This window comes from Mastigoproctus giganteus, chromosome 4, assembly GCF_048544385.1.
Source record: "Mastigoproctus giganteus isolate SK-2022 chromosome 4, ASM4854438v1, whole genome shotgun sequence".
NCBI lineage: Eukaryota > Metazoa > Arthropoda > Arachnida > Uropygi > Thelyphonidae > Mastigoproctus > Mastigoproctus giganteus.
The window spans coordinates 129,315,523-129,329,759 of NC_143578.1; the positions used below are offsets into that span (position 1 = coordinate 129,315,523).

Below are 14,237 nucleotides of genomic sequence, written 5' to 3' on the forward strand. Positions count from 1 at the left end.
ACTGCTCATCGTGGACTAATGTTATTAGTGAGTCCCTCAGGGTTCAGTGTTGGGTCCATTGTTGTTTTCTGTATTTATAAATAATATTGATGATGGTATATCAAGCTTAATGTCCAAGTTTGCAGACGATACAGATTGGCAGGGTTGTTAAGGACGCTATGCTGCTGCAACAGGATCTGGAAAGTTTGAGCAGATGGGCTGAGAGGTGGCAAATGAAGTTTAACATTGACAAATGTAAAGTACTACATATGGGAAACAGCAACCCCAGAGCAATGTATCAATTCTGTGGTACTACACTGACAGTGGTAGAGAATGAAAAGGACCTGGGGGTAATTGTGCAGGCAGATATGAAGTTCTCTGAGCAGCAGACGGGCTGCAAGAGTAGCTCGTGGTGTCTTATCAATGATATACAGGAATTTTTCTAGCTGGGATAGGGAGGTGATTATTCCCTTGTATAAGGCAATGGTCAGGCCACACCTTGAGTACTGGTATACAGGTGTGTAGGCCTCATTTCAAGAAGGATGTAGAGCTGCTGGAGCGAGTACAGAGAACGGCAACAAGGTTAGTGAACGGAACTAAGGGTTGCTCTTATGAAGAAAGGCTTAAGTTTTGAAAATTACAGTGTCTGCAGACTAGGCACCGGCGAGGTGATCTGATAGAGGTGTACAAAGCCTTGAATGGTTTGAGCATGCTCAATGCTGATGGGATTCTTCCTCTTGCTCAGAATAATCACCTGAGAGGGCATAAATTCAAATTGAGGAAAGACCGATGTAGGATAGATGTGCGGAAATTTGCCTTTAGCCAGCGGGTAGTTGGTTGGTGGAACAGACTTCCATCCCTTGTTGTGGAAGTTGATAGCCTAAATAAATTTAAGGCTCAGCTGGACAGGTATTTCGGAAGAACGGAAGGGTGAAGTGGAAGGGGTTTTTTTTTTTTTTTTTTTTTCTTGGCTGATGCTTCATAAGCTTGCTTTCTTGCATCATATGCCTCTACTAATGCTAATGAAACCAAAATAACAAAAAATTAACACTTTAAAGCATTTATGCACCATTTTTACAAAATTTCACCATTCCACAAAAAATAGTTGCAGAGCTAAGGAAATTCATTACCCAGAGCATATCCATGTTGCCTAGCAAACCCACTCATGAATGGGTTAATTCCTTGGCTGCCACCTCGATCTTTTGAAAATACTGATGCTATTTAAGCATAAGTATTCCAAAGCTTATTTGCATTGTTTAAAATTTAAACTTTGAATTCAAAAGTTGCTCATGAATAATTTTGGCAATTTTTCAATTTAAATGTTTAAGTTTTTGATTCTCTGCACCATACAGCCATTCCTCAATTAACGTAACAGTTACGTTCTGTGGAACTCTACATAAGTTGGATTTTAAGTAATTTCCCCCATGCTTGTGCAGCACTCGCAACTGTGCTCGCTGAATTGATTGAATCAAAAAAAAAAAAAAAAAGGTTCGTCAAACATGTAAATGGAATTATTTATTGTATTTATTAAATTTTTTTATCTCATGTGCAGGAAAAATTACAAAAGTGTGCAATTTAAAAATATTTCAAAATTATAAAATTAGTAAAAAAGAGAGGAGACAGGCATAATGTCAATAAGTTTTACCTCTCAAGCAATGCCAGAATCAACGCCTTCAGCTGATAAGTACGCCACTGCGGAGATTGAGGACTGTGGAGATTTAGAAGGGGTTGGCCGCTCAACCTTACAAAAGAACATACACTGGTGTTCAAAGAAAGTGCATCACCCTTAAAATTGTAATTGTCATCCAAATAACGTAAGTATACAGCAATATTTCTTACAGATTGCATCAGATAAGATTGACACGCGTAGGTGATGACGTAATATTGCATCTGCTGTTACTTTCAGCTATATAAGCACGCTCTGCAAGAGTTGCAGTCATATCTTGCTTGTGTCAGGATGGCTGGTTACATGCAATTGACGCCACCAAGAAAGAGTGCTATTGTTGCTTTAAGTGAGGAAGGATGTTCTTCCCATCACATTGCTTATAGAGTTTCTTGTAATCAGTCGACAATGAGTAGATTTCTTTCCAAACTCAAGAATACTGGTTCTGCTGATAGGAAAACAGGAACTGGATGCAAATGAGTCTCTACACCAAAACATGACCCTGTTTTGAAGCACTTATGCCTTAAAAACCGTAAAGCTTCTTCGTCTGAGTTGAAGAGAGAATGGGAAGAACATACAGGAGTGGTAGCAAGTGCAGTAACAGTCAGAAGATGCCTCTTCAAAAATGGACTAGTAGCCCGTCCTAACAAGAAGCCCCTCCTTACACAAAAAATGAAAAAGGCTGATTAATTAGGCGTAAGGAGCATGTCAAATGGAGTCCCGAGCAATGGAAGTCAGTTATTTTCTCAGATGAGAAGAAATTCAACATGAATGGCTCTGATGGGAGACGTAGATGTGGTGAAGAATACCATCCAGACTTTATGGTGTCTACAGTGAAATTCCCTACCAGCCAAATGATATGGGGGTGCATTTCATACGGTGGTGTAGGTCACCTTTGGTTTATAAAAGGTTCCGTAAATGCCATTTATGGCAAATTGCTTGCCAACCATTAGAGAACATTTCAACCTGTCAAGTAACTGCATCTTTCAGGACGACTCTGCCCCTTGTCATCAGGTGAAAAGTGTAAGTAGGCACTTCTGTAGTTACTTTAGCTTTTTTTTTTTTTTTTTTTTTGATTTGGTAGTTGTTGGCGCATCGGCTTCTGTGGCCATATTGCACCTCCCAAGGTTTTTGCAGTACTTTGATCCAAGCCCGAGGCGGGAATCGAACCAGCGACCTTTGGGTTGCTGGGCAGGTACTTTACCCACTCGGCTAGCCCGGTCGGCACTTTAGCTTCATTTCTGCATTAGAGGTTTGACACTAATGTGTTTGCATTTGTTACAGGTGAAAAAATGGTTGGAAGAACGGTCCATTACAACTGGCCAGGAAACAGCCAGGACCTGAATCATATTGAGAACTGTTGGCATCCTGTAGAATCTACAGTTGCCAGAAAGAAACCAAAGACCCTTCGTGAATATCAGGAAGCCATAATTTGTGTTTTGAACCACGAACAATCAGTTGATTATCTTCAGAAATTTATCTTGTCAATGCCTCGACAGTGTGCTGCTCTCATCAGGGCCAGAGGCATTTCAACTACAGTCCATCCTCGTATAACACGTGTTAACACTACATGAATCTGATCATACACAATTTATAAATAGGGGAATGATATCTTATATAACACGAACCGAATTTGCTTATGTGCGATTTGCCTTTGCGTTTACAAGAAATGGCAGTCGAACGCAGAATCACCCCAACCGAACGCAACAAGATAGGAATGAAGAGAAGATTCTGAAAATGTATTTATGTTTTTTTATATCAGTGAAGGGGAAACACATTTCACCATAATAACGTAAAAACCAACACAATTCTAGATATCGGTATAATCCCAAATGCAATTAGATCGAGTTTACTACCAGTTTATAACAGATTCCACTAGCAGAAACGCAACTGAAAATTGTTTTTGTTTTATGGTAGTAATCCCCCCAGAAATGTGCTTTAGTAAAATGTGAGCTAGTGAGGTGTTAATAGTGTGTCTCTCTGCCTTTTCGGTGTTGTTTATTCAGTTACTGCATGTGCGCAGCTTTGTTTATGTGTATCAAGTGTGTCTCCTCATTTCGTAATTGTGCTTGATTCCTTAAAAATGAGTAAAATTCTTAAAAGGTGTGAAGAGGAAGTGTCCTGGTGAAGACACTGCAGATGATTCAGAGAGAAAAAGAAAAGCAATATTGACAAACTGAGGTGGACTAGGTGAAAAATTCTTACCCGAGAAAATTTATAGTGGCCTCATACTATGGTTTATGGCCAAAATCTCACCGGCCTCCGGCCCACCGGGGTTTTCCCGGTAAGGCTTATGGCCGTCCACCTCTGTCGATAGAGAAAAAATATGAAATTGTGAAACGCTTTGAGCGAAATGAAAGACCATGTGATATTGCACGTGCTACAGGCCTAAATGAGGCAACGCCGAGAATTACAAAGAATGAAAAAAATAAAAACAACTTTCATAGCAGGGAAACAGAGAAAATAAAAACAACTTTCATAGCAGGAACAACTCAAAGTGTAATTAAAATCCATTAGATTAAGACACAAAGAATTGGAAGACAATGGAACGGCTGTCATCTGTTTGGATAGAAAATCAAACAAAAAACAAGTTTGCTTACGATAGAAACAAAAGCATTAGCAATATTTTATTACGTCGTAGTCGTATTTTATTACGATTATTTATTGTGTTTGGTAATGTTTTGGTTACAAATGTGTGTTCAATCTGGGGTGGCCAGCACCTAACCCTATTTTTGCCATAGGACCTGTTGTTTATATTGCACGATTTTGCATTGCATGAGGGTTTCTAGGAACACAACTATCGTGCTATACAAGGACTGACTGTATATGTTAGTTTGCAACTCGTGAACGTTTCATTTTGTTTTCCATTTAAAATGATAAACTAAAGCAAATTAAGGGCTTCTGATAACTTTTCAGCCATAATTGTCGTATTTACCAAAGCTGTTGTATAAAGGTTGCAAATGCTCATTTTGGAATATTCTGAGAGAAACTGTCAAATATTACTTAGCTTTGCCTTAACTATTAATAAATATCTTTTGTTTATATTTCTATTTGTGATGCTAGTCATTAATGTAACATACCATCATGAAAAAGGGTTAGAAATGTGAAATTCCTAGGTGATGCACTTTCTTTGAACACCAGTGTATTAAAGGATGACTGGACGGTGGCTTTTTTTTTTCATCGTAGATTTCTTTGTAGCAAGCAAGCATATCAATCACCCCTCTGTTAACTTTGAAGAATCGTACGCTGTCGGGATCCATCTTCTCAAACCTCGCCATTGCCAATGCAATTTCACGAAATGCACTGCCATCTCTCTAGTGATGAAGCGTCTCGGCTCCTCATTTGGTTCATCTTGAGCTTCGTCAGCATTTTCTTCTTTCACTATCGTTGCCTGCAGGTCAATAAGTTCTTCATTAGATAATTCCTTCTCTTCTTCCTCTTTTAACTCTTCCACGTCTTTGGCATCAACTCCAACTGAAGTAGCTCTGCAACCTTTACAATCTATCTGTAACCTCTTCGTATGATTAATCTTTTTCAAATCTTTTGAAGCATTTTATGTGCCGTGAGCATTTCCATGCACCATTTAAACAACTTTTAGTAATTTCCGCCCAGTCCTTATTAATGTTTAAGACGGTGTGGTAAATATTGTAAGATTTCCAAAAGTCTCTTAATGTAAAATTTTTCTCATCGTCTACTGCAGACAATGCCTGAGTAAATGTTGTGCATAAATAGTATGCTTTTAAATTCGAAATAATACCTTGATCCATAGGTTGGATGAGTGAAGTAGTGTTTCGGGGTAGAAATATGACTCTCACATTGAAATTGAAATCTAGATGAATAGAATGTCCAGGAGCATTATCTATCAATTAGAAGCAAAATCTTGAAAGGAATCTCGATATCTTTACAATATAAAGATAATCTCGTTATATTTACAATATTTTTCAATCTCGGTAATGAAGGAGCATTTAAACCAATCCTCAAAGAGAGATATTGTTATCCATGCTCTCTGGTTCGATCGGAAATGCATGGGTAGGGCTTTATTGATGCGCTTAAATGCATGAGGATTTCCAGAATGGTACACAAGCCGTGATATTAAGCTGTAATCTCCCGCTGCATTAGCCCCAAGCAAGAGCATGGCCCTTTCTTTTGATGCCTTGAAACCTGGCATTGTCTTTTCCTCTTTGGCAATGTATGTTCGATCTGGCATTTTTTTCCAATATAGAGCAGTCTCGTCAACGTTAAAAATTTGCTGCGTTGAATAGCCGCATTCATCAATAATTTTTTCCAACACATCATAAAATTTCTCTGCAGCTGCAGAATCGGCACTGGCAACTTCACTGCATACTTTAATGTTTTGGAAACGAGTGCAATGCTTGAACCTATTACACCACTCGTTGCTTGCCAAGAACTTGGCTTGGGGTTCACTGTACTTATCCTTAATATCTTCATAAATACTTCTTTCTTTTTCTTTTGCTTAAATGGCCATTGGATTCTTCTGAATCTGATTTTCCACCATATTAGTAATAGCTTTTCCATCTTCGATATAACACCTGAACGCTGTCTTGTGATCACTGTTGATCTTAAGTGCATCGATCCTTTGACATGTTCTTTTATACGCGGACTGTCCTTTAAAATAGTATTCACTGTTGAAGCAGCGAGACCTAATTCCCTTGCCATAGATGACAAACTTTGTCCTACTTCGTACTTCTTAATCATTTTCATCTTCGTTTCTAAATCAATTTTGTTCCGTTTCCTAGCACTGCCAGCACTTGCACTTTCCGTTGATCCCTTTCCCTTCACCATTGTAATAAGTATATAGGAATGAAGAGAATAGTCTGAAAATTATTTATGTTAATAAATAATATTTCAAAAAATATATATTTTTTTTAATAAACACCTTCCCACTCAATTCCAATATTTAAAAAACTCTCGCCCTTCCCTCCCAGCTTGAGCTGAGGTGCGGCTCTTCAGATTCTCTCTCTCTTTTTTTTTTTTTTTTTTTTTAATTAGATCAAAAATGGCTCTTCACTCAAAAAAGGTTGCCGACCCCTGGCATAGGGTGTCGGATGAGAACTTAATGAAAATTTAGAATATTCTACAAAAACTTTATTATGAAATTATTTTTACTTATGTTATTATTTTTTACTTGCATTTTACTTATTTTTTATATACTTGAATAATAAATTTATTTTTAATAAACTGTGTTAATATACTTAATTTGTTATTCTTAAAACATTACTACTAAAGTAACAATATCAGGAAAAAAAATTTTTCAGGGTACTTTTCATATCCTTTTAATTTTCAATTTTTCCTGGTAGCAAAGAATGAGTACTGGCGCCTATTTTTTTTACAAAAAAAAACAAGCACTGGTAATAACAAACACTAATTAGGCTGCATAATCATGGTCAGATCCATATGAGATAAAACAGGATGAAGAGCTAGTATTCATTTGTAATACTGTACCAACGACACATGGGCACATGCCACTTACAATATCAATCTTACTTGACAGAATATAGGATGGGTTGTTTTGGATTAGTGTAAATGTAACTCAAATTTTAAATATCTGTTATGTATCAGTGTACTGTCTGTAATTAGTCAGTTTCCTCTTACAGTGGGTGAAAAAAAACAATTTCTTAGAAGCACAATACACAAGTAATAGTATGCTAGATTAATTTTATTCATGATGACTGTAAATAATTTAAAATGTTAAACTCAAAAAATTCATTCTTTTAGGCTACTACAGAAGGTTGCCATAAAATACCATAAACAGAAAAATCTTACTGTAGAAATAAATGGGTGGGGGGGGGAACTGTATTCTTGATAAATAATGTCTGTCTTTAAGTGAAAATATACTCTTATTCACTGATAGCTAAAACTTATCACATAACCACTTATCAAAAAGGCTCAAAAGAATTGAAGAATGCTGATCTAGGTATGTGTATAAAAAGAAACATATGAAACAATAACAATCTGACTTTAAAAAGTTCATGTTTAAAAACTTCATTAAAAGCATACACATATGGCAACGAGAGAGAGAGAGAGAGAGAGAGAAAGAGAGAGAGAGAGAGAGAAACACACTCACTTTATCACGTCAAGCAGACATCGGCCTCCATCATCCATTGCCGAGCTGCCTATTGTAAGAAAATGGTTACAGATGTGAATAAGGGCAAAGCGACCAATAAAATAAGTAGCATATTAATGAAAAATTAAGTGAAATTTTAAATTTCTGAATCAAATATATATCTTAATCCATATTAAAATATCAGGTTGAGGGAATACAAGAAGAATGAAACGGTTAAGAGGCACATGCTCTGCCAATAAAATAAGTAGCATATTAATGAAAAATTAAGTGAAATTTTAAATTTCTGAATCAAATATATATCTTAATCCATATTAAAATATCAGGTTGAGGGAATACAAGAAGAATGAAACGGTTAAGAGGCACATGCTCTGCTTTAAACCAAATGTTAAGGGAATTTTGAGATCACGAAATAAACAATGAATAGTCGCAGCAGGTATCAGTATTTTATCATTTCAGCAATCAAAATTGCCTTAACAGTTCATTCTACGTAGAGCTTGTGTCACTTTGTATTAATCTACAGATAACTCAAGTTTTCAATTCTTCAACAATATGATTAAGTATCATTTTCTACTGTTTTCAAATATGATTATGTAGTTTTCCCATAATTTTTTTGAAAAAAAAAACTTGCATTCTGACATTACATTAATTGAATATCTAATAATCGACTTTTCGCAAAGTATTTATAATAATGGTTAATAATAAATTACTAACAAGAGAAAAAATAAAAATTATTACTGAATGTTTTTAGAAAATCAATTTTTGTTGGTAGATTTTAAAATGTTTTTTTTAACTTCATTTAAAATTCTTTTAGGTGATTAAAAGTTATTTATTTTAAAATACATAAAAAATAGTTACAACATCTAGCAGAGAAAAATTTCTAGTACAAAGGATAATGTTAAAATAATATAAAATCCACGCATATAATATTCAAAAAATGCAAATTAAAACATAGAAAGCTCTCTAAAATTCAGAATTCTTTAAAATCAAGCACATTTTACAAAAAAATAAATAAAAAAATAAACATTTAACAATTCAGAAATATTATGAAAGCAATACAGCAGTTGTATCAACAATCACATTTGTCTTTAAGAGACAAAAAAAAAAAAAAAAAGGATGATATTTCAGTCATAATATAAGATGCTTGCAGAACTATCTTGTCCTTTAATCAGTTTTTGCAACCAGCAGATTTAAACAAAGATATTGCAATAGTCTTAATTTTCACAGCAAAAAAAGACTTGCCCTTAAGAAGAGTTGTCTATGATCTCTGCATAACAATATATAGCCAAAACAGTTGTAAAGAAGTCATTCAACATGAGTTGCCATGAGTTTTATGAAATCAGTTCCAAAATTGTAAAGTAGCTAAAGCAAATGTTTTATCTGAGTGCTATCACTAGAAACCACCTGCTATCTGATGAAGAACCAGTGTCCTAAAACAGACTCCCACAAAAATGCCTCATCTTTTAAAACAAATGGTCAATTAACAGTTTGGTGAGGCCATCAAGTCTGTAAACAGAGCAACTCATTACAAAGGCAAGTTAACAGTTTGTTCTACTGTTCAAATTAACACAATTACATTACACTAGTCTACATGGATTTTGATGTTTCCAAAATGGTGTTCCTGGGAGCAATTTTAGTGCTAATTCTAAAAATCCAAACCATTTTTTGGTGTGTTAGCATATACGCACAAGCACCTATTGTCTTCACCATGTCAGTCTGTATGTAAACTCTACTCCCAAGTGCACAGATTTTCATGAAATTTTCTATTTGGTTCATGCAGGAAGAATTGTCAAGCCATCCCAAATTGCAAAATTGGACAAACAGAAATCCAACAATTATTTTCTTTTTACCATACAATTTGTATGGAAAAAAAGAAATTCTGGTGTTCAAGGGGTGGTGACGTGCATTCTGCATTCCATAACCTCTCCTACTCAAATGTCAACCTGACCTTCTCAGGGTGAACTGAACCGTTTCCACAGATGAGGCTCTGGCAACCAAGTTACAGCGGCATAACTGTCCCATCACATACAGAGGAAATGCTGTACTTAAAGCCTGTCTAGAGGCTATAAGGTGGCAGCTGCACTGCTAGACTTTCTCTGCGAAAGGCTGGTAACCTATCTGGGGGACATTTTAAATACTAGAAATAAGCTCAAAGGAAAAAAACTGGACAGATCTCAAGGACAACAACCTAGGCAATCAATATAGGACTACAATTAGCTACATTAAAGTAGCAACTTTTAACGTTAGGGGAATAAATCAAATTAGATTAATTGACCATGGAACTAGAAAATAGAAATGTTGACATAGCAGTCATTACCGAAACAAAAAAGAACAAAGGATCCAAAAAAATAAGGTAACCTCATAATGATATACTCATGCATACCAAGTGAAATGTGGGCATCATCTTTAGTTGTTGTTATAATAAAGAAATAATGGGAAAACAAAATATTAGACTACTCTTGGATATCACCCAGAATATTGAAATTAAGACTAAAAATTCTATCTTATACAATAACTATCATTGGCATCTATGCACCAGTAGAATGTTGCCTTTTAAACTATAATTTATGACGAATTACATGAGATCATAGACCAAACTAACAAAAATGAATACCTCATACTACAGGAGTTGGTGCTCAATCAATAGACAAATGTATAGGATCAGAAGGCGAACCCGTAGTCAACAATAATGGAAGATGCTTATTATTATTATTAGGCATATGGTGCAAGGAAGCCTGAGGCTTATGGTGTACCAGCCAAAAGAAAAAATTCCCGAGTTAACCTGAGAGAGAGAGAGAGAGAGAGAGAGAGAGAGAGAGAGGAATCACCAAGAAAGAGAAGAATGATGATATCCAGCTCAGGACCCTGGGTGTGCCAAGCACATACTCATCAGATGTGAGTCCCTAGGGGTAATAGACTTCTGCATTTTTAATAAACTTAAAATTACAAATACTGTGTACAGAGAAGGGCAACAAGATTGGTGAGGGGAATGAAGGGATTCTCTTACCAAGAGAGGCTTAAGTTCTGCAAATTGCAGTGGCTGGAGACTAGGCACCTGCACGGTGATCTGATTGAGGTGTATAAGGCCTTGAATGGGGTGAGCACACTGAATTCTGATGGGATCCTTCCACTTGTTCAGATTATGAACCTGAGAGGGCATAACTTCAAATTAAGAAAAGACAGATGTAGAATAGATGTGCGGAAATTTGCCTTTAGCCAGTGGGTGGTTAATTGCTGGAACAAACTTCCATCTGTCGTTGTGGAAGTTGATAGGTTGAATAAATTTAAGGAGGAACTGGACAGGCATTTGGAGGGAATGGTGTGATTTTTTTTTTTTTTTTTTTTTTTTTGGCTGATGCTGCATAAGCTCATACACATGCTTTCTTGCATCACATGCCACTACTACTTTTTCAGACACAAGAATATCCATAAATTCATATAGGAAGCAAGAAGCACAGTCTATAATAGATTATATTATCATTAATGAAAATTTAAATGACAAAATTAGAGACACTAGAGTATTCAGAGGCAGTGAAATTGACAGTGATCACTACCTAATAGAAAGCACTTTCAAAATAAAAAGAAATTAAGAAATTATCTTAATAAAAAGAAGAAAATACCAACAAAAACAAATAAGAAATGAAAAATACATTTGTTGGAAGATGAAAGCACTAAATTCATGTGTGAAAGTCAATTGAAGGATAAACTCAAATCAGATGAAAGTGATAATGTTGAGGAAATCTGGTTAAACATGAAAAAATCAATTCTGGGAGCTGCTAAAGAAAGTCTTGGATATAAACCTATAAAAAATAAAAGCTGGCTAAGAACTTGGAATGAAGAATTGAAACAAACAATCAATGAGAAAAAAAAGACCTATAAACAAGTCTTAAAAGACCTAAGCCGGACCAAGTTCATGATGATGATGAAAAAGAAATTCACAGATTAAATATAATTTTGATGAATTTTATTAGCTTTAGACAAATTGTGCATGCTTCGCATGTATTGTTATATAAGATTCAGAACATAGTGTTTCTTGTGAAGAGATCATATGTATATATAGAAAGAAAAGAGAATAAAAAATATATATAAATAAAAATACAGGACTTAAGTTTTCTATAAAGTTATAATCTTAAGATAACTAAATTCACTTTTCACTTCAATTAATTGAAGGAAATGAAAAAAATTAAATTCATTTTAAGAAAAAAATAGAATGTACCTGAAATGTAATGCGCTGCGTACATTATCGAACTTGAAATGGAAATATGTTATTGGATATTTAGACATTACTTAATAAACATAAGTTCAATCAATATCATTTTCAGCCTATGTGTCCCCCACTCCTCAACCACAGAAATCTATTCATATAAATAAAAATATATTTTGCATATTAATTTCAAGTATATTTTGAATTGCCATTAAAAGTGTACTTCAGATTACTTAGCAGCAGAACATTATAGAACTTTTCCAAAAATGCAGACCAGTGTTATCTCTGCAGTTGAAATCCTGATGGCCACAAAAACAGTGAAAGGAAAAGATAATTCTACAAGCATCTTACAATTTCTCTAAGGCCATATGGCTTTAGTTACATTATAACTTTGAATTTCTTGCTTTTAGTGCAAGAAATTCAATTTTAAAATGTAACTTTGAATGAATGTAAAAAAAAAAAAAAAAAAAGTCTCAAATTATAGCTATATAGCTGGTCATACAGTACTTGCAAGTTAGTAACCAGTTTGACATCAATTTAGAACAGGTGAGAGCAAAGAGAAAGTGAGTATGTCCAGTGTGGACACAGCTGGGAAAATGTATGCTTGAATACCATGGCTAATCTTTTCCCATAATAGCAACTCACTGATATGCACAACATTAGTGATTATTGCTGATGTTGTGCACATCACTAGATTTAATTCCACACAAACAAGATTTCTTTGTTGCCATTATAACAAGTCACACAGCATATCAGGCACATGACTAAAGCAGGGAGAAAATTAACAGACAGCTCTGGGTCACACTTGGCTTTCCACTTCACATTATGGAAAGAAAGGCCTAGTGAGTGACCTTGAGCCAACTGCTGTTTTTGTCTGGTAGAAGGTACAATGGCAGCAAAAACAAAGCTTAGCAAGCTTTATTATTACATGAGAGAAACTGATTTAATTTCTCCCCAGTATATTAATAAATGTACTGTTGGAAAATGCATTTTTCACTGAAACAGATTCATTGATATTCACTTTGATACTGCACAAAGGCACCCACTTAAAACAGACATTATAGTACACAACATTTGCTGTGTGTGTTTATTACCATTTGTTTAACAAAGTGAACTGTTATTTATCTTTTAACAACTAGTAATATCTTTTAGTTATTAAAAATGTTTAAAGATGTAAATAAGATAAGCTTCTCAAAACTGCTTAAGCACTAGGTATACATATACATCTCAAAAAATCCAGGAAAACTCTGAAACATCCCAATTCTTGAGGATGCCAGATTTTTAAAGATGTATTTCTTAAGACTTCAATAAATAGTAAAAATAAAAAAAAATAATATATATATATATATATGTCCAAATTATATAAGTTATAGTGTAATGTAAGTAAATCCATAGTTTGAAAATCGATGTAACCACAGGCCAACCATACCTCCAGTATACATGAAAAATTATTATATGAAAATTATAATATTAGGTTAATCATCATAATAAGCCTTACATGGGAACATATTTTGCAAGAGACTTTGTCGAGGGCTAAACCCCTACAAAATAAAAACCCATGTTAGACTGAGCCATCGGTTTCTGTTATCATCTGCCTGTATACCAAATCCAATATCCATAATAATGGATAATTCAACTAATTTAAAATTAGGTTATAGTGCATACATAAATAAGTATAAATATAGCCGTACAGAAAGGGAAATGTCTAACCAAAATTTTGTAATAATACAGGCTGGATGATATTTAGCCCGACCGATAGCAGCAACATTATAAGCCCAACTGAGAAATTATTATTATTTGCTGAACAATTTGCAGAAAAAAAGGCTGAATTCTGCAAATTGTTCAGCAAATAATAATAATTTCTCAGTTGGGCTTATAATGTTGCTGCTATCGGTCGGGCTAAATATCATCCAGCCTGTATTATTACAAAATTTTGGTTAGACATTTCCCTTTCTGTACGGCTATATTTATACTTATTTATGTATGCACTATAACCTAATTTTAAATTAGTTGAATTATCCATTATTATGGATATTGGATTTGGTATACAGGCAGATGATAACAGAAACCGATGGCTCAGTCTAACATGGGTTTTTATTTTGTAGGGGTTTAGCCCTCGACAAAGTCTCTTGCAAAATATGTTCCCATGTAAGGCTTATTATGATGATTAACCTAATATTATAATTTTCATATAATAATTTTTCATGTAATTTTTCATGTATACTGGAGGTATGGTTGGCCTGTGGTTACATCGATTTTCAAACTATGGATTTACTTACATTACACTATAACTTATATAATTTGGACAT

General features: G+C 34.7%; 1 protein-coding gene across 3 annotated transcripts in view; it reads right to left on the minus strand.

Moving 5' to 3' along the window:
* LOC150087056 (uncharacterized) overlaps window positions 1-14,237 on the minus strand; it is a 599,010-nt gene that overhangs the window by 515,072 nt on the left and 69,701 nt on the right. For all 3 annotated transcript variants that reach the window (XM_090372920.1, XM_090372918.1, XM_090372919.1), the window contains one exon: window positions 7,728-7,776. In XM_090372920.1, the coding sequence (XP_090229046.1) occupies window positions 7,728-7,776 (49 nt within the window). The remainder of the gene's footprint in view (window positions 1-7,727; window positions 7,777-14,237) is intronic.